At 41.2% G+C, this 27744-nt stretch overlaps 1 protein-coding gene across 2 annotated transcripts in view; it reads right to left on the bottom strand.

Annotated features, from left to right (window-relative positions):
* nlgn2a (neuroligin 2a) overlaps window positions 1–27744 on the bottom strand; it is a 351369-nt gene that overhangs the window by 79546 nt on the left and 244079 nt on the right. For both annotated transcript variants that reach the window (XM_057337672.1, XM_057337666.1), the window contains one exon: window positions 26287–26436. In XM_057337672.1, the coding sequence (XP_057193655.1) occupies window positions 26287–26436 (150 nt within the window). The remainder of the gene's footprint in view (window positions 1–26286; window positions 26437–27744) is intronic.

Here is a 27744-nt window from a genome sequence, read left to right on the forward strand (position 1 = left end):
CGTGCTAAAGATCTGATCAGGATGTATCAATCCAGAAGAGGTGATAGTCAAGATGAGTTAAATGCTATACTAACAAGCCTACATAGACGAGGCACACTGTTCTCAAATAAATTCATTTGTATATTTTAACCTATGTTTTCTTTATTGCACAGGAATTCACAAACTCAAAATACCTATGTTTTGCGTAGTTTTTTTCCTCAATAGGCCTTTTTTGTAGTTCAGCAAATAAGTTTGATGTTGTATTTCAAATGTAATGTCTGTCAACAGTAGAACTTAATCATGTATGTTCAGTCTATATGAGAAGTGATTGTTATGAATTAAAAGCTATGTCTTGGTTTAATTGTGTGGTTTACTTTTTGTGACTTGAAAGATTCCAGTTAATATTTTTTGGTAACAACCCCAATGTGCAATTATTTATAACTAGTTACACAGGTTTTTCTAGTTAAAATTCCCAAATAATAAGAATTAATTGAAGTAACAGATAAAACGTGGGGTAAATACTTAAATTTGAATTGACAGAATCTTCGTTGTATGTTTTCAAATATTAAACTAATTAAAAAACTTTAAAAAGTTGAATGAACTATAAAACTAGTTGAGCTAGCATACCTTTTAATATTTGAGTCAAGTTTGGGCCAACTAAAAAAATAACAATTCAAGTAACAGTTTGGGAGCAGAAATTGAGTGAACGTAAAATTTCTGTGGAGTTACTAAATAATAATTTGTTGAAACAACTTGAATTTTCTTACAGTGTACTTTAAGTAATATTTATTTAATATTTTAACAAATGATAAATGTATTTATTAAGTAGAATTTACTTTATTCTGGTTATTAAGTTGTATTTGAATTATAGTTATAGCAGCACATTGTACTTAATAAAATCCTTGTAACAATTTGCACAAATATTTTTCAAGTAAATTCTACTATTTTTTTTCAGAATTTCATCAGCTCATTTCGAGTTCATCCTCCACTTCTCTTTGCAAAAACCTATCATTTTCACGCCTGTCGACACTGATCAACTTTTGGAATCTGCTGTCATTTCTGTTGGAATGCTTTCTGCTGCCATGCGTTGTTCACATAATCCACATTCTGAAATCTGCTCTGGCATTAGGTTGAGGGGCCAAACAAATTCCCCGTTATCAGTGTTAGCACTATTAGCAGCAATAATGTGGAAATAATTAAGAAAACCATGCCCTCAAACCTCTCCCGCTCCACTGGGTAGCAACCTGAATTAATAAAGAGAAAATGAAATCTTGCTTTCGTAAGCGCACAGACAGAGTCAAACACAGAACGGGCTTTCTTGCCATGGTAACCGTTTAAGAACGAGTGAATCTATGTAAGGGCATTTCTCTCTCTCTCTGGTCACCATCTCAACCGCTCTGCTCATCCGTGGAAGGATTCATAATTAATGGTCCTTATAATTGTAGAAGGAGAGCAGGAAAGGGGGAATGGGTGTGCAATAATGAGGAAAAGGGAAAAAGAGTGTGGCCTCGACACTTCTCACCAGTTCTAAATATGGTTCTGGCACACATATTCATGGAGACATGAATACATAAGCACCATGAGTACATACGATAAAATAGATGAATAGATACTCGCATAGATCTTTAAGTATTATTAAAAACATATAAAACATACCTGTTCTTAACTACTAAATGTTGGGTTTCCATGTTTTATGGGGTCTTTCCAAAGACATAATGATTTTTTACTGTACAAACTTGCATCCTTTTGTATCCCCTGCATTTGATCATTTTCAAATAACCATCATTTTGTTTGATTTATAAGCTATTTTCCCTCTTTCTCTCTCTCTCTCTCTCTCTCTCTCACTCTCTCTCACACTTCACTCTCAATCTCCTTATTTCCAGTCTCATTAAAATTTAAATTCAGGCACACCTCTCTAACTTTATCCACCAGCTGATGAAGTCCTTGTGCTCCACGGGCTCTCATGCCAGATCTCAGCAAGTCATACTGACCTTCAACCTTCTGCCAATAAAATCTTTAAAATTCTCAAAAATAAGATGAGCTGCCCTTTATCTAAACCACTGGAGTTTATGAATTTAATAAATAAAACAATTAAAGATGCGGGCTATGTGCATTCACGCACAAAATGAAGCGATGGTGTATAAACAGACCATGCTGTTTGAGCGGAATATACCAGATTCTTTTGTTTCAGTGATAGCATCAAGAGTTACAAACAGAAATAGCAACTCTCCTAAATCAATGGGGGAGGCCAGGGCCAATGTAACATTGCGAATTGTAATGCTGTAAATTTCATCATAAACCAACTGGATTAAAGATACTTATTCGCAGTCAACCCATGATCCTTTTTTCACTGCCTGAGAAAAAGTAAAATTGCAATGATTTTACTCCTGGAGCAATTTTGAGTCCAGTACTTATTTCTAAATGAAAAAATACAAACGCATGGATGACTAAATAAACATACCCTTTAAGTCTGTAAAGAACAGTAATTATTTAGTTAGTCAAAATATTTTAATAAAAGAATTTCACTCATACTCATAATGATAATGTTGAAACCTGATACCAAATGCAGAATGTTGCAAGCCTATATTACCTGATACCTGAAAAGTCAAGCAAAGGCAAACATATACAGTACATAAATATTAATAAGTATTTAAGCAATTAAATTAAATTACTTATTAAATTAATAAGTAAAGCAATTAAATTACCACTTTCAGGTGTGCTCCTGTTTGAGAAACAGTGGGTTAATATGATTTTTATTGTTTTAATTGCTCCTAACCAATGTTACAGTAGCCTCTCTTTCTCTCTCTTTTTCTCTCATCTTTATATGTGTGTGTGTAAGAATGTGCAACACTTTTAAAGATAATAATTTAGTACCCCACTGCTTTTGCTACTGCAATTCTCGGGTTAGTGAGAACAGGAGTTGACAGATGGTACAAAGAACAAAGGTGATACAAACCAGGTTTTTTTAATAATTCAGTGAACCAGTGTTAAAGCCCCAAAGCAGTTTAATTCACACAAACAATCCTCAACTGCGTAATTACATAAGAATCTAAAGCTGGACAGTATTTTAACCTGAAAACACAGATACGCTCGTGTGTTCCAAATCGAGCGAGGCTGTGAAGGCAATCACAAGGTGGTGAGTGGCAACCCCCATGCTTTCCAAACCCGTCCAATTCACTTTCGTCAATCACCTCCCCGCTCTCTTTCTCTCTTTCCATGCGTGTATGTCCAATCCCCAGAGAGGCACAGGTGAGATAAGAATCTAATGTATGGTCACAACCAGGTCGCTGTGACTTAATAACCTTGTTCAAGTACAACAAAACCATCTGACCTTTCAACTTATATTCAGTCCCTTCTTAATCTCTTTCTCTCAGTTCATCACCCCCAGAAAAATAACCATGGATGCTAAGATAAAGGGTTCATCCTCCATCATACTTTGTGATGTGATAAGTTCAGGGAAAGAAACATTAAAACAAACATACAAACATATCCCAGAGCAAATTTACTGATAATCTTCAGAACGTTTGAAATGAGTTATTACAGTTTGTGCAACTGCATTAAGCGTTATGCTGCTTAATAGTTACATCAATATCGCTTTCAAGGCAAGCCTGTAGATATTGGCAATACAACCCATTTCCAAACAAAATGATTCAAGCTACTGTGCATTCATGTTCTGAAAAAATAAAATGAAGCAATAACTTTGCCAATAAAGCAATTGTCTCTTAAAGGCGGGGTAACCGATATCCGAATTACGCTTTAGACAACTGAGTCAGTCCGAGTACCAAAATAACCTTGTAGCCAAACAGCAGTAAGGTGCACAGTGCATAGGACGGACATTAGCCGAGCGCTGACGAAAGCGAAAGATGGGGGTAGGGGTTTGTTTTGGTGATTTGAACATCAACAACGGCTAAGAGAAATCAGACACCCTGCCTTTAAAGGGGTCATATGGCGGAAATACATGTTTTTCTGAGTCTTGGGTGTGTTATAAGTTGCCCATGCATGTATTAGACACGTAAAATTGCTAAAATGAAGTGTCGGAACAAAAGATGCATTCTATCTAAAAGCGAATGCGAACCCAGACCTGCCTAAAACGCCTCGTGTAACCACACCCCGACGAATGTACGTCACTTCGTAACATGATTTGACTTAACACCGCCCAAATCTAAATGCAAGTGAGGTGGGCGTACTTGTAAATCTCATTGTATCGTCACCGCCGTAGCCGTGTCGCGGAGATGCTGTGTGTTTCGTGGGGAAAAGAAAGACTCTTTGTTTGCCATGCCAAAAGAAGAGACAACTAAAACGTCTTGGTTACGGATGTAACCTCAGTTCTCTGATGGAGGGAACGAGAGGTTGTGTCGAGCCGACAGATGGGGTTTGTCCCTGAGAACCAATCGCTTCCGACTTCTTAGAAAAAGCAAATGAAATTGGCAAATGAAATTTGCATGCCGGACTCCGCCCTCGGATATCCGGGTATAAAAGGGAGACGGCGTGCCTCATTCATTCACCTTTGTTCTGAGGAGCCTGAGACCTCTCATGACTGCTGCAGTGGGCAGCACGTGTTGTGGCAAGAAGGACACAACGTCTCGTTCTCTCCATCAGGGAACTGAGGTTACATCCGTAACCAAGACGTTCCACTCAGGATCTCCTCATCTCGTCCAGGGGCCAGACATGGAGGTTCCAGAGGTCTGGCCTGGGATGCCATAACGTGCCCTTCCCCTGGGAAAGCAGGTCCTTCATCAGGCGAATTAGCCGGGGAGAGCTGTTGTCAAGAGCATTAGCTCCGAGAACCAAGTCCGGTTGGGCCAGTATGGCGCAACTAGTACACTTGATGCTCCTCTTCCCTGACCTTGCACAGAGTCTGTGCAATGAGGCTCACTGGGGGGAAGGCGTACTTCCGCTTGTCCCACGGCCAGCTGTGCACTAGAGCATACGTGCTGAGGGGGGCCTCAGACGGGAGTACCCTAGCGGGCAATGGGTGGTGTCCAGGGAGGCGAACAGGTCAACCTGAGCCCGCCCGAACTGTACCCAATGAGTTGGACTGCGCGGCGGAGGAGTCGCCACTCTCCGCGAGGCGTCAACTGACGAGAGAGCGCATCGGCTGTCTGGTTCAGGTCGCCTGGGATATGTGTGGCTCGCAGTGATCTACTCACCTGCGGACTCCACAGGAGGAGGCGTCGGGTGAGTAGTGTTAGCTGCCGTGAGCGAACGCCACCCTGGCGGTTGATATACGCTATGGCAGTTGTGCTGTCCGACCGGACCAGCACGTGCTTGTCCTGCATGAGAGGTTGTAGCCCCTTCAGTGCAAGTTGCACATCCAACAACTCTAGGCAGTTGATATGCCTGCGCAGGCGGGGGCCCGTCCATTGCCCCGACACTGCGTGCCCGTTGCAAACGGCACCCCAACCCTGCAGGGAGGCATCTGTCGTCACCACGACACGCCTCATGACCTGCCCAAGAGGGACCCCCATCCGTAGAAAGGTCATTGAAGACCAGGGGTTAGGGTGCATCAGCAGAGAGACGTAATCACCTTCCGCCTGCTGCCGGTGTGCCACGCTCTCCAGGGAACTCGACTCTGTAGCCAGTGTTGGAGCGGTCTCATGTGCATCAACCCGAGGGGTATCACCACCGCCAAGGATGCCATGTGCCCAGGAGCCTCTGAATTTCAGGGGGACCGCTGACTGCTTGAAATATTCCAGGCAGTTCAACACTGACTGTGCGCTTTCTGTAGTCAGTCGCGCTGTAATGGAGACAGAGTTGAGTTCCATACCAAAAAAGAGGATGCTCTGCACAGGGGAGAGCTTGCTCTTTTCTCGGTTGACCTGTGGTCTCAATCGATCTAGGTGCCGAAGCACTAGGTCCCTGTGTGTACATAACAGATCTCGCGAGTGTGTCAAATGAGCCAGTCGTCGAGATAGTTTAGTACCCGCACACCTCTCTCCCTGAGGGGAGTGAAGGCGGCTTCCACGATCTTCGTGAAGACTCGTGGGGACAGGGACAGACCGAAAGGTAGGACTCTGTACTAATATGTCTGACCCTCGAAAGCGAACCCTAGGAACGGGCGATGATGAGGGAGAATTGATACATGAGAGTAAGCGTCCTTCAGTTCGATTGACATGAATCCATCTTGACATCTGATAGATGCCAGGATGTGCTTCTGCGGTGAGCATCCTCAACGGCAGCTTGAGTAGGTGCCTGTTCAGGATACGCAGATCTAGCGACCCCCACTTTTTTGGGGACGATGAAGTACGGGCTGTAAAACCCGTTGAACATCTTGGCTAGAGGGACGAGCATGATCGCTTCCTCTCCAGAGGGGTGGCGACCTCGGCCCGAAGCACGGAGCATCCTGGCCTCTGACTGAGGTTGAGAGGATGCCCCGAAACTTGGGCGGGCGTCTGGGGAGTTGGATCGCGTAGCCGAGACGGACCGTATCCCATAGTCACCGTGACGGTTTGGGAAGCTCTTGTCAGGCTCCTAGGGACTGAGACAGGGAGGCTAGGGGTACATTCTGCTTCATCGACCTCCCGGGGGTGGTTCGATGGCTGGCAGTGCGGATTCCTCGCCGTGGGGGGGCCCCCGAAGAGGAGATCGGCTCTGCAGTTTTACCTGCCTGGCGATGATATAGCACAACGCACCATCGAATGAGAGTGCTTAGGCTGATGATTATCCTCGACATTGGGTCTTGCCGCAACGTCGAGTTGCCAAACACTGTCGTGTAGAGGGTTAGAGCGGCTGTGATAATACCCAGACGATGATGTGGCACAACGCACCGTCGATTGAGTGTGCTTAGGCTGCTGATTATCCTCGACATTGGGTCTCGCCATGACGCAATGTCGAGTTGCCGAACACCGTCGTGTAGAGGGAGAGAAAACTCTTAGAAGTGGGCTGTTGGGACGGGGCAGGAACCGTCCCGGATTGACCAACCAGCGATGGAATGGCTGGGGTCGGGCCCGAAGGTATTCTCAATCTCCCTGGGGTCTTCCCATGAGGGCCGCTTTGGCTTCCGCCGCGGCTGCTGACGGGGTGGTGGTCTCCTCTTCGATGTCTCAAAGAGGACCAGGGCTGCTGGGAAGCAGATGGTGCATGGGATCTCGGCGGCCAGAGGGCGGTCGAGTCGCGGCTGGGGTATACTTGATATCCTCTGTCTGCTCCTTTACTGTCGAGAACTGCGGCTCGACCGGATCACCAAACAGCCCCCAATTGCGAGATGGGGGAATGCAGACTTTCTCAGCGTTACTCATCTGTGCAAGGTTCAGCCAGAGGTGTCTCTCCTGGACCACAAGTGTGGACATCGCCCGACCCAGGGCCCGCGCGGTCACCTTGGTCGGCCGTAGAGCGAGGTCGGTGACGACGCGGAGTTCCTGCATAAGCGCTTGGTCGGTCTTACCCTCGTGGAGCTCTCTCAGCGCATTGGCCTCATGGACCTGCAGGATGGCCATAGCGTGGAGAGAGGGGACAGCTTGGCCCGCAGCAGAGTAAGCTCTCGACACCTCAGATGCCGAAAAGCCTACGTGCTTTGGACAGGAGTCTAGGTCGAGCCCCTGGGGAACATCAACGTATCCTCTAGCTGCCCCACCATCGAGGGAAGAAAGGGCGATGTAACTAGTTGACGTGTATGCGCCGAAGGGGGGCATTCCAGGTCGTACTAAGTTCCTCATGCACTTCCGGGGGAACACGGCACTGGGCGCGAGTGCGGCTTGGAGCCGCTCTCAAGCCCGAGGTACCGTGTATCCAGCCGAGAGCGTTGGGAGAGGCAGTGCGGTGCACCGCAACCCAATGCCGGTGGCCCGGGAAAGCATGGCTGATATTTCGACATCCACTTCTTCCTGAGCTCGACCCCCTGAGGGAGGGAGGGAGCTTCAAGGAATCATCGGAATCTGACGCCAGTAAGTCACCCTCCGATGCTGCAACAGACATCTCATCATCACGTACCGTTTCCGATACGTGGTTGAGGAACAAGACGGTGGGACCGTCTCATAGGGAATGGTCAGATGAGCGAGACAAGGTGCGAACGGTCTGTGAGCCAGTGGCTGACGGATTTGCGCTCACAGTAATCCTCATATCACCCTCGCTGCTCGCCGTAGCGGGCGGCAGGGCCGTAGTCCTGCCGTCACGGAAAGGGAAGCAGACGAGGTGGTGGCTGAGTCCCGTGGGAACACAGCCACCCGTGACGCGACGTCTGAATCGTCAACCATCCGCAGTGCGGGCAGAACGTATCCACAACATCTGCCCCAGCATACTGGAAGCAGACATCGTGTCCATCCCCCTCCTCGATGAGTGTGTTGCACCCCTCGAGAACAGCGGGACATGCCACGCTGGAGAAATTTGCTCTTTTAGAGAAAAAACTCTAACACTTCTGGAACCGCCGAGACGCCCAGGGGAAGTCACCGCAGGAAGGGACAGTCCGCTGCACCACTTCGTAGAACCGGCAGTCTTGTAGTTGCTATTTGTAGCGAAGTCTGTTGATCATGAGCTAAGGCTCCGAAGAACAAAAGGTGAATGAATGAGGCACACCGTCTCCCTTTTTTACCCGGATATCAGGGGGCGGAGTCCGGCATGCAAATTTCATTCGCCAATTTCATTGGCCTTTTCTAAGAAGTCGGAAGCGATTGGTTCTCAGGGACGAACCCCATCTGTTGGCTCGACACAACGTCGAGAGACCGACAGAAAGGGAACGAATGGTTACATTTTATTTACAACACTGTTCCAGAAAAGTACAATCCGAATGTTCAAGTTTGTGCAGCGCATTTCAGATTGCTATACGAACCTGGGAGAGAGATTAAGACCGGCTGTGCACGAAAGCTTTGGTTAAAAAGTGGGGCCATTCCAACCATTAAAACTTCGCTGGTGCTTCAGATTCGCAACCTGTAAGTATATTTTTTATTGTAAAAGACTTTGTTACGGACTAACGCGAGTTGAGTTTGTCGTGTGTTTGTGATCTGCAAATGCAGCGCAACGTGAAAAAAGACAACATAAGTCCTAATAAGCAGTAATAATGTTTCCACTAGAGGCAACAAATGTCGTGTTTATAATGTCTTTTTATATTTAGTATTTATTTTCTTTGTTGAGTCGCGACGAGACGTGGCGTAACACTGGTTGATCAAGAAGAGACAAAGCGCTTGCGTTATTTATACCATTCCCTGCTGTAATGCTAGCTTGTTTCTATCTCACACAAACTCTGTATGATGTATATGGTTGTTTGTTTATAGTCTTTATAACGTTGTATATAAAAGGTAAAACAGTTAGCTATAGTTTTTAACTATTTAACATAATATTTTTTTAATAAAACCTTACCAATTCTTTACATCCTGCTCAAGTTGCGCTAGCAAAGTTGATGTATCGGCTTGATCATCTTCATTTTCCGTATCAGATTCGGGCTCGAATTAATATAAGGAAGTACCGATGACATTTTATCACCTGTCAGTACAATTGCGTGGGAACATGATGTTCCGAATATGGTAAGAGGCATTAACGCTGAAAACGCTTGCAGTATTCGACAATCACTACGCACTGGTTAACTGACCAATCATAGCACACCTCGCTTTTCAGAGCGATGAGCTTTGTAAAAAATCAGCGCGTTTCAGAGAGGCGGGGCAAAGACGGGATACAAACATGCACGGTATGTGGAAAATACAGCGTTTTTGAACCTTAAATCGTGCATTCCATCTAAAACAAACGATAATATTAGTTTTTGCCCTGTCATATGACCCCTTTAATTGAAAGGAAATACTTTTCTTATAATTTTCTTATTATACTGCTCATAAGTTCTCTTATGCATGGATCAGCAGGTCATTTCTTTTACCATGTGTGTGCGTGGAATAAAAAGCTGAGGAATATGTTAATGTTGGACAATGGCCCATGATTTAAAGTGTGCATGTGCGTCCGTGTGCGCATTCCTGCTGTCACTCACTCTAACCAAATATGACGGCCAGCACTGAACAGCAGCTAACAGAAGCTGACTGCTGTCTGAACCAGCCAGTAACACACACATTCACATTTGGAGTGTGTCTTGGTTCAACAGAAGTCGGTCTTTATTCAACAGAATTTGCACATGGTCATTTCTGTCTTGCAGCCGTTTGAGAGGGTGAGAATCTACAGCAGGTCTAAACCGGCAGCGCTCAGCCCTGAGCTGTGAGTGTCAGAGGTGTCAGAAAACTGTGTAAATGTAAAAAAAAAGAGCGATATGAATGAACGAGCATAAGAACGAGGTGGCACTTCTGCCTCAGAGTAAATTTGTATGACAGATTAAAAAAAATCTTATTGTTATATGATTACATATTTTTTCCTTTTAACATACTGTGAAGTAAACTATTTTATATATTGTGTTTTGTATTGTTTTTTAAAATTAGGATTGTAAGGTAAAAGTAACTTTTAATTAACATTTTAATTGTGTCATTATAAAAGCTGTTATTTTATTGAACCGTAATGCAAAAAAACCTTGAATATATTTTATTGTGTGTATTTATAGGTCACAAAACATTATAGCTATGAAATTAGCCATAGACTGTTTCAAAGCGACAACATAAACAAACGTTACTGTGCAATCACACTTTTGTGGCCCAAACTTAACTTCCGGTATGCAAAAAAAAAGAGTCCCTGTAGATTATTTCTGATAACAAGCAAAAGAAATAACAAGTAAATAACATTAGCTAGCAAGTTAAAAGTATGTCTAGCCAGTATTATTTTGTATTACAAGTAGAACCGTTACTTGGCTAAACTTAAATGCGACAAAGTTCGCAACGCATTCAACAAACTGTTTATTTAATACAATTAACATACAATAAAATTTTACTATTTGTTTCTGTAATTCAATTATTATACAATACAATATTAATATAAATTAAATGAAATCTAAGTAGCTATATTATTAGCCAACAAACACAGATCGAAAGTTAACTTCAGGCCAGGCACGTGCGTCTGATGAAACCGTCTATAGCAAATCAGGGAGTTATCAATCAAAACATAAGATGAGTGGTTGTGAAAGTACATTTGTGTTTTCAAAAATATTACATATGAGAATAAAACAAAACAATGAAACCTGCGAGGGACATATATATTCACTGTTAGACTTTGTAGACAAATTAACTAGTAAAACTAGAAAAATGTGTTTTAGTTTCTAGAAGCCCACAGGGCCAAAAGTGGCCATAGTTGAAGAAACAACCATAAATTGAGAGCAACAGACAGACATAGATAAATGATCCAGGGGTTAGGGGACTTATAGCCTCTTAAAACATTGAGGCTTGAGGAACCGAAAGCGGGAAAAGAAAATGATAAACAGGTGACACAGGCGGACAGCGAGAGGAGACAGATGTTACTGTAGTGATGATGATAGACATGCGGCTATTAATGTTTGAGACGAAGGAAACGGAAGTGAAGGAGACAATGAGAAGATGATGGATGAAGAGGAGGAGGAGGAGGAGCGGGATGGAACAGTACAACAGCATAAGAGGAGTTAGCGTGAATAACATGATTTTCCTAGAGAGGGACACTGGAAGAGAGAGAGAGAGAGATAGAACTATGGAGAGAGGGAGAGTTTTGTGAATGTATTCTGACAGACTGTCATAACAGCGACAGGCCTGGACCTGTCAGCAGGGCAGAGTGCAGCGAGAAGAAGAATAGAGGGAAGGACTGAACGAAGAAATCCAGAGACCACATGGTGCTTTGCTCTGTCTGGTCGGTAGATACATTTGCCCTTGTCATGAAATCTGTTCAACTGTTAAGCTTCAGCGAATATCCTGTGACGTTTTCAATACGGACGGATCTTCTGTCCTTGAAAAAAAACGAATTTCTTGATTACCATCTTTAATAAAGCACAGGTAATATGAGTGTCATCAGTCAAAACAGGAAAAAGTTGTGAAGGATATTACCTTATGTATATTGCAATGGCATATAATTTAATACATGTTTCAGAGCGGGTTGATGTGTTGTATGTCAAAGAGGTTTATAATAGCTGTCATAACGGACGTATGACGTAGTATTTCTGTACTTGATACACTCTCCCAGCACTCCAACTTGTGACAACAGGGATCCTATTCCTTTTATTGGCCATTCTCCCGGAAAAGCACGACGAGCTGTATTATACTCAATAAAACGGAAGGAAGGAGGCGGGAACCGGCGAACATTCACAAAACTTTAATCAAAATAAATAAACAATAATCAGCAAATAAAAGGCCGGCAGCCACCTCACGGTCGACTGCCGGCCACACGAACATAAACAAACTTAACTGCTTCCGGGCCCGGGTCCTCTCTCTCGATGGTCCGGTCGCTCGTCCTCTTATGCTCCTGAGCTCCCCCGTGAGGCATGCGGGGACCGGCGGTTGCACAGCTGACACTCGTTGCCACTTATGCCGCCGGCCCCGCCTTACCCGCCCCACGGCTCTCGCCCCGCCTTCCTCGCTACACTCTCTTTTATAAATTTGATCAAACTAAAAATTGCCTGTGATACCGCAATCTTTAAGATGTCTTAAAACACTTCTAAATTTCCTAAAGTACCGTAGCTAATTCATTCATACAGTACAGTAACTAATTTCATATTGTGTGTTAGACTGTAGACTGTTATTATAATCATTATTATATCTCCCAAGGATGTTTTCTAAGAAATGTATTGCAGGAATTCCTGATCAAAAGGTTTTTGATCAAAAGATTACAAGAAAATGTTCAGTTATGTGACCATAAACTTTATACTGATAGTGTACATACTTTTATGTTTCAAGTTAGCCCTACTGTAAATACTAGCATGTCATAAGATTGTCTTTTTACAGAAAATCACTACCCAAAGAAAATCCACAATATACACACATCAACTGTGATTTTTAATTAACTAATCTTAGGCCCTTTCCACACAAACACGTGTATTTTCAAAACCGCAGCTTTTTCTATGCGGTTTGGCCGTTCGTCCACACGCAAACACAGTACCCGGTCACTGAAACCAAACTTTTTTGACAACTCTGGCCAGGGTGAAGATTTTTAGAAACTCTGTTTTCAATGTAGATGGTGAAACCGGAGATTTGGCATATGACGTTGGAATGCGTGCCGCTATTTCCGTTGTTTGACATCAGATTCCAGGCTTCTGATTGGCCAACATGGCTTTATGGTTAGGGTTATATCGCCACCTGTTGGTTTGGCATGCTTTTGACAGCGCTTTATAGCGTGTTTTTGCGTTTTCGTTTGGAAGTGGGGTTTTTTTAAACGAAGAAGGAAAAACTGGACTAGGCCTTAATGTTATGCGAATTGGGATTTTCAAAATTACAAAACGTTTTAAAATATCAAATTTCAAAAGAATGCATATTTAAAAATGTTTCTTTGTAAAACCAAAGTCAGCACACTTACTGACACTTCGCATTTGTCTAAGTAAATGGTTCTTAGAAAAAGCATCACAAAAAGTTGCAGTGTATTTTTTATTGCACAGCTCACTGTTGTGGCTCACAAATGTTACATTATGGCGCCGCAGATGGCTGCCTCGGTGTGGCGCTCTCCGGTTTTTGTGGTTTTGTTAGTTTGTCCTGTTTTATGTTTTTCCCATACAATCAGTTTCACAAGTGATGAACTGCTGAACATTCGGCAGTGCACACCATCTGATCTTTTACCGGTTTTTGATTATTCGGACGTTTTACTTAATATCGTAGTCGGAGGCGCAGCTCCAGGATGCGCAAGCGTGGGAAGCGAGCCGGTGCGCTAGTCAGGCTCAGAAAGTGCGGCTTTAAAACTGCGCTGCCTAGCATATATCTGGCGAATCTATGCTTTCTGCCAAACAAAACGGACAAACTTCTTCTACTCTATACCGAACAAATAAGGATTTTTCAAACTCTGCTGTTTTGTGTTTCGTGGAAACGTGGCTGAATGACTTCATCCCGGACAGCGCGGTACATCTGCCCGGCTACCAGCTGTCAGACAACACATCACATTCCCTACCAGAGACAAAAATATTTTGGACCATTGCTACACCACAATAAAGAATGCATATCGCTCTGTCCCTAGAGCAGCTTTAAGACTGTCTGATCACTGCCTGTTAGGGATGTAACGGTATTGTAAATATCGAAGTATCGCGATAGCATTTTTTTTTCGATACTATCGTGGTCGCATGACAATAGATCTTCCAGGCAAAGTGTAGTTTTTTCAGCCGAATGGAGCAAGTTGAGGGAAGCGGGAACTACAATTCCCATCAACCCATGTGTGCCCATCATCCTCTGCGCTCTGCTGCCGCCCGCTACAGATCAAGTTGAGCGAAAGAGGCGGATGCCGCTAGTGGCATAGAAACGGATTTACAAATTGTTGAAGCTAGGGCTGGGCGGAATGACAGAATATTCCGTTACCGCGGAATAAAATGTCAACCGTAAGAGATTTTTCTATTCCATGTATTCCGCGGAATGTAAATACTGTAAGTAGGCGTGGTTAACTCGGCGCTCTGCAAATTAGGCGCTATTCTGAAAAAACTAATGAATTAATCCACCCATAACAAATGAACGTATCAAACATTCTTTTGACCTTCTTTCAGTCAGTAGTTTAGTGATCCGCTCCAGTCCGGCGCTTCTCTCACCCGCAGTGCTCGTGCAGGGATCTGCGCCAGCATTTAAAAAAGCTCATTCTCAACACGTATTTCAGAAGTCAGGTTGTTTTGAAAAGCTGTTAATAGTTTTATAAAGTTTAACTTCAGGCGAGCCAAGGTGAAACTTGCGTTGAAATGCGCGATGATGCTCACGAGCGCGTGAGCGCTTTGATGTGACGCGCTTCTACCTCCAGTTTTGGGAGTGCTTTCGTACAGATATAATAATGTAAAACGTTAACAGGGATATCCCAACTATTTTGATGACTATTTGGGGCTCTACGTGGCTGCTGACATGGCTTATTGGTTAAGTCCACCCCTTCCTTTTTGGGGCCCCTGGTAGATCGGGGCCCCAGGCGATTGTCTACCTTTGCCTAATGGGTAAGTCTGCCCCTGCACATCCAAGCCATCATCTCTTTACAATGCTGACGTCTGGTCGGTGCTACAGAGCTCTGAGCACCAAAACAATCAGACACAAAAACAGCTTCTTCCCTCAGGCCATCTACCTCTTGAACAGTTAAATGTTTTTTTTACCCACCGTGCAATTAATAACTCTGTGCAATAATAATTAAGTGCAATATTAATTATATCCTCCAGATAATACACTATCTATTTTTGATACAACTTTTTCTGTAAATTATATTTCATTCTGCTGTATATAGCACATACCTTGTACTACAACAGTCTATTCTTATTTTTTAATTGTACATATTTACATACACACATAGCTTTACTCTCTATATCTTTTTCTTATGTTTATTGTATTGTATTTCTTTATTTTGTATACCCATAGGCCCTTATTGAAATCATCTGTGTACTGTATATTGTGTTATGGTCTCTGTGTACTGTTGTTGCGGTTTCTGTGTTCTGGATGCTCCTGTCACCAAAACAAATTCCTTGTATGTGCAAACATATTTGGCAATAAAGCTCTTCTTTCTTCTTCTTCTTTCAAAGCAATCCTGATGTCAAGATAACATGACACTCTACTAAATCGAAGCAGGTGTTTTTTAACTTAACGATATGTATGATACAAACCACCTGAACCACCTTCGGGGAGCACTTGAATCACACACGTGCACACAATGCAAAAAAGGTCTGTATATTTGATTGAGTCAGACAGAAATACTGATTGAGTGTGAGTACATAAAGCTATAGAATAATTGAGAGCGACAGGAGGGGGAATATGAGCTAAATGGACATCATTTTAATTTAACACAATGCTTAGTGCTGTCCTTGTAGGTTATACAATGCATTAAATAAGACACAACCCAGTAATTCTGTATTTTCCTCTCCGTTCTAGTACTATACCTGTATATTTTTAGCCCAGTGAACTTTGATCTGTTACTGTTTTGTCGAAACTGGGTTCACCCTAAGAAGGAAAGAAATATGGTGCAAATCCAGAATGATTAAACGAGCAAATCTGAAAGTGAAGCAAGAGAAAACTGGTAGGAATGAGAAGACGCTGCAGAGGACTCCTCCAATCAAGGGAACAAGGGAACACAGCCAAACTGTCAGCTTGCAAGAGCATCTTAATTGGGCTCACACAAACACACAGTCAGCCAGCCAGGACTCTCCATGTCTTTAGTTATTAAAGTCTTAAAACTGAGAGGTTTTTCAAGGCAGCGACAAACTGAGAACATAAAACTCTTCTCTTATCATGTTTATGTTTGATATCAGTGATAAACAAAATTTATTTAATTTGGTTTTCCGTGGTTGTTGTTTTGGTACGTTAAGCTGTTTCCTTATAATGAATTTTAGGAAAGAAACGCTTAGCGCGAGATTTTTTACTTGATCTGTTTAATAAGGGCTCGTTCTTTTAACAGAAGTGTTCATTACAAGTAAGGTTTGACAGAAATTTGGGCTTACCTGGTCATTGTTCAGGTTGTTAAACATAAGCACTTTGAGTTTGTCATAGTGAATTCCTATGGAGAAAATCACTTGCTGCCGTCCAGGTGATTGAAAACAACCTTTCTGTGAGCTATTTTTAGAGTGTGCACGCGACGCCCGCATCGACACAGGCAGACTGCTCGGTCCTAGTTCTCCGTGGGGATGACGGTGTGCGGTTAAAAATCATAACAAACAAATCTGAAAGTGGGGTGGACACGAACGGGATTTTGAAAAGACATCTCCCCCTTGTCCCTAGTGGAAATTACACCCCTGTGGATAACAGAATGTACTTGAAGAATGTCAGAAATTCAGTACATTCTCTGAAAAAAAACAGGAATTCAGAAGCAGCCTTTGTATTTTTGCAGTGCTCTTACAGAGACCCATATTTAATTAGAATGTGAGTGCCAGCCACCTACGGACAGTCCACAGTCTGCTCATGTACTTTCTGATTGGTTTAGCAGACAAAAATGACAAGCACCTGCAGAAATGGTGTGTCTGGCACACAGGTTTTTACTAGTGTGTATGGGAAAAATATGTTTAAAAGGTTGATACAATGAGCGTGAGGAAGGACTAGTCACTGGCTTGAGGCACACAACCATACGTATATATTAGTAAATTACAAAAATATTTTTTACCTTAACCCGTTTCATGCATAAAGGTCACTACAGTGGACAGCTATCAAAAAGCTATTTCTTGTGCTTGCATGAGTTTTAATGCACACTAAGCACTACAGGTGACACTAGTGCATCATCTAATACAGTGTTTCTCAACCAGGGGTACGTGGACCCCTAGTGGTCTGTGGGGTAATTGCAGGGGGTCCGTAGAACCCTTTAAAGGGGTCATTTGACACGGCTAAAACGAATATTATCGTTTGTTTTAGATGTAATGTAAAGTGTATATACGATTTAAGGTTCAAAACCGCTGTATTTTCCACATACCGTGCATGTTTGTATCTCCTCTTTGCCCCGCCTCTCTGAAACGCGCAGATTTTTTACAAAGCTCAAAGCTCTGAAAAGCGAAGTGTGCTATGATTGGCCAGTTAACCAGTGCGTAGTGATTGGTCGAATACTACAAGCGTGTGGTGGAAATGTAACGTCTCTTACCATATTTGCGTATACTAACTTGCGTATACATTTGGGCGGTCTTAGTCAAATCATACCACGAACTGACGTAGATTTGTGGGGGTGTGGTTACACGAGGCGTTTCAGGTAGGTCTGGGTGAGCATTCGCTTTTAGATAGAATGTATCTTTTGTTCCGACATTTTAATTTTTGCAATTTTACGTGTCTAATACATGCATGGGCAACTTATAACACACCAAAGACACAGAAAAACACGTATTCGCGCCATATGACCCCTTTAAAAATGTTTTGGGTTATTATCTTGCATTCAGGGTTTGAAATTAACACCCACCAGACGCAGATAAAAATCAACCGAGTCGGCTATTGCAGTCAAATTAATTGCCAAATTGACTGGTTACTTGTGTTCATAAATTCTGTTCATCCACTTTGCAGGGAAGGTTCACGTAAACCAAATCATATTTAATATAGCCTATTGCGCAGCTTCTGCGCATTTCTGCCTCAAACATACCCGTCATGCGCCGTCATTTCAAGCGGTCGGCGTAGACATCACAGCACGGAGAGAGAGAGTCGACTGCTCTGTTTGCTTTTGAATTGCTCATGCAGTAGCCTACTTTGATGTCATATGCCAGGTGGTTCTGCGCACCACCGCATAAAGTCGAACGAGCCTATTTTCATTGAAGCACATTATGCATTAAAATATTCATGAGCTTAAGCTCTTAGCAATAAACAGTAGGCTAATAGCATCAGTTTTACCTCATCAGTTCAACATGTCGATCGATCAGAACTCAGAATTGTAACGGAGGTCTTATAGTGTGTGAAAGTGTGCATGTGCAAACAGCAATCTTTGTTAGATCACTCGTCTGTTTCTGACACCTGACCGATTGGCATTGGCCTCTGGCCCGGTTTTGCGTCAGATCGGTTGTAAGGAATGCGTCAGGTCACAGGTATCGCACACCAGAGTTCAAAGTCCACTCCTGATAAAAGTTTAAAACTTTTATTTTTATTGAACAATGGATAGCCTCTATATCACATCTGTTATTGTTTTCTTGTTTTTAGTCATTTTCTATACATATCAAACATATAATAGTTACTTATAACGGTAACAGTAATGGTTGGTGTAAGTCCTTGTTGACAAATTAATGTCAAAAGAATAAACTGCAGTAAAGCGTGTTTATACTGTTGGAGATACTGAAATGAGAATGTTTTGGCGACGTAATTGTGATTATTGTGTAATTTAAATGCAACTGAAAACCATTAAATTGTCATGTGAAATTTTAAGTTAGGCTTACATATATTGACTTAAGAAATATAATTTTTTAGACTTTACTAATCTTTTTATTTTCCTAATTTAGTGGAAATATGATGTTGTGCTGGGGAAAGAAAATGGGATGGGGTGTGAGCGTGGGGGTTGGGGGTCCATGAGGATGGTTTGAGATATGATGCGGTCCAGTACTCCAAAAAGGTTGAGAACCACTAATCTAATACACTGTCACCTCTTCAGATGTCTACTCAAGTGGAAAATGAAAATTAGGGTTAGGGAAAAACATGTAAAAAAGTATAATCTTCAAATACAACGGAAAATATATCTGACTAAAGGGGTCACACATCAGATGCGCAGCACCGCATCGCCATCGCGTCTAAAACAGATTACATGTATGGCACACTGGACATGTATGTAAGTTGGACCAATTTTAACTTCTTTTCTTTACTAAACATTAGGTGGTATTTGAACGTTATTTAGTGAATAAGCTCTATATAAAGGGAGTAAGTTGATTAATATTTTTATTATTATCTGTTTAAACAAAAAATACTTTCTGTATGAATAGGCAGTTTTTTTTCCGTAATTCCCAAACGGATAAATATATCTTGCAGTCTCCATGAAGCTAATTTGTACATTAAATGCGATTTTAGACAAATTACATGTAATTTTATGTTAAACTATGTGCGTGGCACTTTGTGCCGCGGAAGGATTTTGAGCAGCATACATACATATTCATAGCGGAGCGCCACCGGTGTGTACTCTCAGATAAAATAATGTGTTGGAATTTTAAAATGGCACGACGAGTCCGGTGTGCGACACCCAATTTTTCAATTCATTCATGACAGAAAGTTTTTACAAATTTTTCCTTAATTTCTTTTGTTCCACATTTAACTTGCAGTACAATTTTTAAATAATTACAACAAATTAATAGTAGTTCACCTTTAAAATAAAAATTCTGTCATCATTTACTCACCCTCTTGTCATTTCAAACCTCTACGTACGACTTTTCTCCGCAGAACACAAAAAAAGATATTTTGAAGAATCTTGTTGACAGCCCCCCATTCACTTGCATTGGTTACAATAGAAGTGAATGGGGGGCTGTGCTTTTCTGTTACCAACATTTTTCAAAATATCTTCCTTTGTGTTCTGCAGAAGAAAGTCAGACAGGTTTGAAATGACAAGAGGGTGTGTAAAGGATGACAGAATTTTCATTTTGAAGGGGAACTACTCATTTAACAACCAAATTAACTTTAGTTAGTCCCTTGACATGTGAAACAGAAGCCATCGTGCTGTTTCAGCGGACCAAAAAATGTTGCGAGTTGGACCACACTTTATGCTGATGGTCAACGGTCTATGCAAAGATTAGTGTGCTGACTTGAGAAATGAGAACAATGGAAAATTTCAACTGAATGATGCCACTACTTCTTTCCAAAAACAACAAATGTAAAAAAAGATTTATTGAGGAAAACCATTTATCTACCATTCATCCTATTACCCTTTCACTCTCAATGGCAGAAAACTATACGCAACAGATCTATTTAGAATTATAAAACATTTTAATACTGACCTCACAGTCACCACTCAAATAATCAGGACTTGCCAAAAGGCTTTCGTTTATCCAGAATCATATTCTGAGTGCCAAACGACTAGCAAGGGGCTTGAATAATAACAATTAGACGTGGACAAATTATAAAGAAAACAAATGAGATCAGACTGGACTTGTAAAGCCGAATAACTCATTGCGCATTCTAGCCAGTGTCTGTCTTCCTCTAAACTGTTTGCATGCGGAAGCCACAGGCTAGAATTCATTACCAAAAAACTACTCTGTCTGCATTAAGGATGGGCAAAACAAACACACAATGATTTCCAAACACATACCAGTGATTCTACCACCACTCCATCCAATCCCACATCAACATGGGGCTCTGGAACACCTGATTGGCTCAGCACTAGAAGTGTCCAGCTGCTAAAGCCTTCCATTAGTTTTCGAGTCGTGGCGGATGCCGATCAAGTACACAAACACATACATTATGTGGCAGCATACTGCTGTTAGATACTTCAGAAAGAAGTGAAGCAAGTACGCCTCACTGAGTGCTGCAAATCAAAGCGGAGCGGATGGGTCGGGAGTAAACGTGTTTGCTGTTTTCTTAATTCCTTCTTTGGAACAGCATCGCAGGAATAAGCAAGCACTAATAATAGTGCTGCAGGTCTTTGTCTCTGCTCAGCAGTGTGTGGGAGGTTTATTAAACACTCAATGCAATGAAAGGACTGGCAGAGATATCACCTTCCTAGCGGCTGGCAGACCAGTGTGAAAACAGGCTGACAGGAAATGGGCTGCTTCCCCAGAATGCACCAGTTAATTGGTTAATGACTTAATGAGTTTATTAGCATGAGCAAATTGTGAACCAAGAATTTTGTACCAAATGAAGGATACGTGCACTAGGGCACATGGGAAAGAAGCTTTGCACGCTTTTGCGCCTGCAATATGGCATGTGCACACCTGATTAGCACAAACTGCAACCAGAATTAAACCTCAGACCACTTTCTCTCACCATATGCTATTTAGCATCAGTCATCATGTTGTGCATGTTTTTTTAACCTGCACTAATTTGAACTCTGGAACAGTTTTTAATCTAATTTGCATGGTAGGAAAATGGGAGAAAGAGGGGGGCTGATCTCCACAGTTATGACCTTACAGAGGACATGGATGGAGGTTACAGAGGCACAAGGTTATAGAGAAATTTACATTTTCTAAGGAATAAACCATACTTGAAGGTTTAATTTAAATGGTAAGGTCATATTTTGCCACATGTCATAACATAAATCCATCCCTGTATTTAAAAAAATCATAATAATTGAATTATTATAACATGATCTCTAACAACTCTAACATACTGTATGACTTCATTCAATAATTCAATAAGTATTCTGGTAATAATAACCTGGCTCTTCCTTGCTTTGTAATGCCATTTAATGGACCAATCCGTTTTAAAGCTTCAAAAAGCTGGGACATGCAAGAGCCAATGGTTTCACAGGTATTGATGCGAGTCTGCATCGTGCCATATTTGTATAATATATAATAATATAATATTTGTATATATACGATCAAAACCAATGACCCCATTAAATGGCATTACAAAGCTGGGAACAGCCCAGATATTATTTATCATAACTCTTATTGTGTTCAGCTAAGAAAATATGACAGGACATCAATTCTATAATAGATGTAGAAAATCCTAATATGAAAAATGAGAAAGCTTTACCCACTCTGTCTGTAATTCCCAAAGGTTAAAGTAGATGGAAAACTCTACTTTTCAGCACAGGCTTGCTCTACAAGCACAAAAGTTGACACAAAGTTTATCAAATTAGAATGAATTCTCTCCTGTCTGTCATCATTTGTCATAAATTATGCAACCTCATGCCATTTTGATCCACAAAGAATAACAGAAGACTCAGAAGCAAAACACACGTTAACATAAAACAAAACCGGACAACCAAACGGGGCAAAACACGGGGTTTAAATATACAGCGGCAAACGTAAATAGGGAGAACAGAAACAGGTGAGAACTAATGAATAACTATGGAAACAAATGAGGGAACACAGAACTTAACCAAGATAAAACATGACATGACCGTGACAGACAGTGGCATGATCATCATTCATTTTCACTGTACAGAAAAAAGTAGAAGAAGGCAGGTTTCAAACATTCAAGATTGAGAATGATGAAACAATAAAACTATTTGGGCAAACTGTTCTGTTCAATTAAAAATATAGTAATAGGTAATTAAGCAAAAGTGGAAGGGAGTGGAAAGAAAAAATAACAAACAAAACAGACGTGCAGGAGACATGAACAGGATCTTTCCTGCATAATCACTAATGTGTTTGTATATGTGTGACAGTGCGTGCAGTAGTTCTGCTCACTGCTTCAACATCAGACCACTTATTAATGTCATCTCTGTCCTTCATTATTTTTCCTCCTGCCTGATCTTTCATTTTAAGTCAATATTTAAGTCTTTTCCTCACTCACTCACTCACTCACTCACTCACTCACTCACTCACTCACTCACTCACTCACTCACTCACTCACTCACTCACTCACTCACTCACTCACTCACTCACTCACTCACTCACTCACTCACTCACTCACTCACTCACTCACTCACTCACTCACTCACTCTTTTGGAGTGAAGAGGCCTCTGCTTATCTGCTCTGCCTCTGGTTGCTACGGAAACTGTCCGGATGGTCAGGATTTGGATGTTGGCTTTTTGTGCACATCTTAATATCTCCCTCAACCTTGTTAGGACACACATACACATATAAACACAAATACCCCCTCCCCAGTATTAAGTCTCTACCTTTAGACACCTTGCTAGGTGCAAGGGCCTACCTTAATTTACAAACAGTATACATGTCATAAATATTTAGTTTATTTTTATTAATATTTTAAAATAGCCATTGTTTTGTATAAACTGATAACACCATGGTATATCTCTCCCCATTTTTTCTATTTTGTCTGTCTCAAAGACAATGTCAAGCTCTAAATGCTTTCTGATTCAACCATCACATATTTAACCGAGAAGAAACAGACAGAGAAAGAGAGAGAAAGGAATTCCCTCCAGAATACACTCCCCACCAAAGTCAGTAATGAAAGAGAGAAAGAGACAAATAGGAATGAAAGACACAGCTGAAAGGACAGCCAGCAAATGGGCAGAGATACAGATTAAGTCACTTAGATCACAAGGGACTAAAGCAAACAACAAGAGTTAAAGGCAGAAGAAAATATCAGCTCTTTTTTAGAAGTGTGTATACTGCTGTGTGATGGCTGGGGTCACGACACCTTTTTCACTGTCGGCCAGACAGACACCATGCAAGCCATGAGCCTAAATCACTGCCACCACGGCAACCGTCGCCATGGTAGCGGGGGAAATGCCACATGACTGTATGTGTTGGGGAATATGAAGATATAGAAGAAGATAAGCAACACTGCTACTGTATAATGTATTACACACACCTTCCAATGGTCATAATGTACTGTCCATAAAATGACATTGAATACAATAAACTGCCTCTTCTAAACCATTTAACTAACCTTATTGCACCTTTTCCAAATAATAATAGAAAAACTGTAATAAAACAATAATAGCTTCTGCTTGTGAGTCTCTTTGGGCATAAGCATATGCTAAACAAATAAATGTAAGCAGACTTTTGGATGTGGTTTGACTGTAAATTAAATCCATAACTCCAATTTAGCAAAGCATCTGTGACAGACTGTGCTCATGCTGATGATTTGATCTAAATCATAGTATGAGCCATGTGACATCATTCACCCTCATTCTTATGTCAGATGATGGAGGTTCTGTGTTTCTTAAATCACTGTGGCCTTGCTGCTCATTTGGCCCGTCTAGCCTATGATAGAAACTAATGAGAAAACGAGGGGTGTGGCCACAGTGGCCACATGTTAATCGTGTCCTGTCACTTCTGCCATTAATCCAGCATTCCATGGTGACTTGAATGTATGTACCAGCCATCCTTGTGGTCCTGGTATGACATGACTCAGTTGAATGGGCACTAATATGATGACCTCATAGCCCAGCACCTCTGGATCTGCCCCCAACCTGTCCTTCACTTCCACTTATTTGACAAGGACACCACACCCCCTTTTGTATTACATGGCCCATGAACATTTCATGTGACCTTCTTCTTTATTTTTTTATTTAAATAAAGTGGGTCACCATTAATCATACTTTGTCTATCACACCAGACATAAATTCTGCATTTTACAATGTTAATATCCTTATGGAGACATTTGGTTCCAACAATGTAGGCTACACACATGTGTATAGAGCCATGGAAAAAAATAAGAGACCATTTCAAAATCAGTTTTCTGATATTTGTAGGTAAAATTATCATTTTGTGAACTACTAACAACATTTCTGCCATATTTCAAATAAAAATATTGTATCTATTTGCATTTATTTGCAGAAAATGAAAACTGGAGAAACAGGTCAAAATAACAGAAAAAATGCTCTGTATTTTTTCAGACCTCAAATACCGCAAAGAAAACAAGCTCATATTCACTTTTAAGCAATACAACAGTAATATTTGTATTAGGAAAAGTTAAAAAAAGATTTTGATGTGATTTTTATCACAGTTTTCTTGTGTCGTGTCATGCTGTCAGTCTTTCACATTGCTGTTGGATGACACTCCTGAGGTTTGATTTAGTTGACATTCAACAGACACTGAACTGGAATGTCTACAATACATCTAAATGCTGATTAAATGAACATTTGGAATGGTCTCAATGTTTTCCATGGCTGTATATATGCAATTAATTCAGCCTGCTAGACTTAAATGTATGACTTAACTAGAGAAAGACATTTACAAGCAAACATAAGCAATCTCTTCTCCGAGGCAGGACGAACAGAGCTAAAAGGCTGAAATCTCTAAGCTTCAGAGCCGAGTACATAATGCCTTGAGATGCAGAAGAAATTCAAAACACTGCCACACACCCGGGGCATCGTAACAATCTGAGTCAGCATGCATCTCTCTAACAGCGTTTGTGTGTGTTATTTATTACAACATATTACGAATACGAATCTACGGCAAAAATTCTGCAGTTTAGCGGTAATGCTTTGAATGTCTCAAACGCCTTTCTTTTTATTCCCTTTTCCTTTAATATATCAAGTACAAATCTAAAGGGCGCTTTACCCCATGCTCTGGGCAGTGCCGCAGTTAAAGTGAGAAATGGAAAAATATATTTCTAACTGCCTCGGCCCAATAAAACCGTCAGAGCTAAAGCTGATCTGCATGAATGTATCACACTTCAATATTTCAGTCTTGTAAAGGAATAAAATAGTCAGAGAGAGAGGGAATGAAAAGGATTTAGCGCTTGTAATTCAAAAACACACTCACAGGACCTCATATTTCCCTAAGAAACTCTCCTTTACTGTGTGCACTTCTGATCCACCTGCATTTAGCTTTACAGCCATAATGAAAGAACTTTGTCTAATGATAAAAGAAGCTTCTTTAGACAGATATTCTGATCCAGGAATCCAGTATTTCAGTCTTTTCCTCACAATAAGTTATTGCACGGCTTCAGAATAGTTATCATGGACTACTTTTACCATACTTTTAATAATCATTTTGTGGTGTTCCATATTGGAGCCTGGCAGATGTCATCACTGCAAGAGGATTCTTCGAGACTTTCTACTTTCGGTGTTTAAACAGAATAAATAACAAGAACAACACAAGGATGAGTAAACAATTACAGATTTCACATTTTTAGGTGAACTCCATTCACTAACCATTCCTTACCAGACTGCAACAAGTGTTGTGTAGGAGTTAAAAGCATGACCTAAACATGTTCCAATATGTTAAGTTCAAAAGAGTAACAACCCACAGGCTCTGCTGAGTCTCCCGAGACCCTCAGAGTATGGAACAACATTCACTGATCTTCTGTACAGACTGGCCCAAACATTGAGATGATGATTCCAGAGCTGCATGAAAAGTTTATGAAGACAGAATTTTAGTGGACTTACCCAAAACTCCCAGTCTGTAGTTCATGGTGACTACAATGACATTGCCGTACGCAGCAAGCACACTGGCATCAAACATGTTTCCAGTTCCTTCCATATAAGAGCCACCGTGAATGAACAGCATGACAGGTTTCTTCCTGCGGTCACGGATGTCTGAGGAAAGTCAAAATGAGAAGATTGAGGTATGTTAGAAAACATAAAGTTATGAGTCACACTATACATGGTATTAAATGAGATTGATGGCTGGATCCTTGGTTTGAAATGGACTGATGCTGGATGTTAGATTAATTTAAACACCAATAAGCTCTTATTTCTAAAGATATAACACACACCAAGACAGATGCGGAGGCAGCAGCAATGGAGCGTCGCTATAGTAACTGCCTCAATTTGATTTCCCCATCTACCCAACAGAGGCCATTCCATCAATGTGACTCGTTCTCATTGACTGTTGCCATGGAGATTTATTACAGAGACACACATACTTTTCGAACCCCTTGACACCCTCAATTGCCACCTGAATCTCAGTCGATTTCATTAAAGCAGATAACCGATAAAGTCAGATGCTCCAAGATGCAGACGGAGTGCGCACAAACACAAATAAACACAAACTAATCGCCTTACTCAAGCGGGCCATCAAACAGACGGTCAGTCTAGGTGCATCACTAACTTTGCACCCATGAAATAAACACACACAAAGGTGTAATCTGTCACACATAGTGTAACTGGACTGATCCAAGTGGCATTTAAAATACATAAAATATATATATATATACTGTATATATATAAGGATACATTCACAGTGTTGAGATCCTAGATATTTGGAAGACATTAGGAATTTTATATCGGCTCTGGGGGTTACCCACAGAGAGAAACAAATGTTTAAGAGAGGCTGTATAGAAGCAATTTACGCTGCTATACGCTTTAAAGCAGAATCTCAAACTGATTTATAATGCTTATTATCCACTGTTACTTTAAAATCATAGGGTCACTTTATTTCAGTTGATAAATTAGTGATAGACTGCGTTTTTTGCAGTTGGTTCTTAATTTTATCCTAAATAAAATAATAGGAAAAAGTGACACCTTGAGACCTATGGGTAAAAAATGTTTGCACACTGGTTTCAAACAAGAATTCTAGTGACCACATTTGTTGAATGAGACCTCTTGTCATTCATTCTATCAACTAGCAACACCAAGATCACTGGTTTGATTCTAAGGATCTCTTATGGGTAAACGCATCTGGCAAATGCATTATATATATATATATATATATATACAGTATATACAGTATATATATGGGCGTATAATGGGAGAACAGAGGGAGAGAAAGAAAAACATTGAGATTAAAATGAAGGAAACAAGGGGTAATACTGAGTAAGAGCAGGAGAGGGTGTGAAAAAGAATAGTATTAAAAAAACCTACAACAAAAGATCAAATGCACACAAACACTCACAGATAGAAAGA

This window comes from Triplophysa rosa, linkage group LG1 (genome assembly GCF_024868665.1).
Source record: "Triplophysa rosa linkage group LG1, Trosa_1v2, whole genome shotgun sequence".
NCBI classification, from domain to species: domain Eukaryota; kingdom Metazoa; phylum Chordata; class Actinopteri; order Cypriniformes; family Nemacheilidae; genus Triplophysa; species Triplophysa rosa.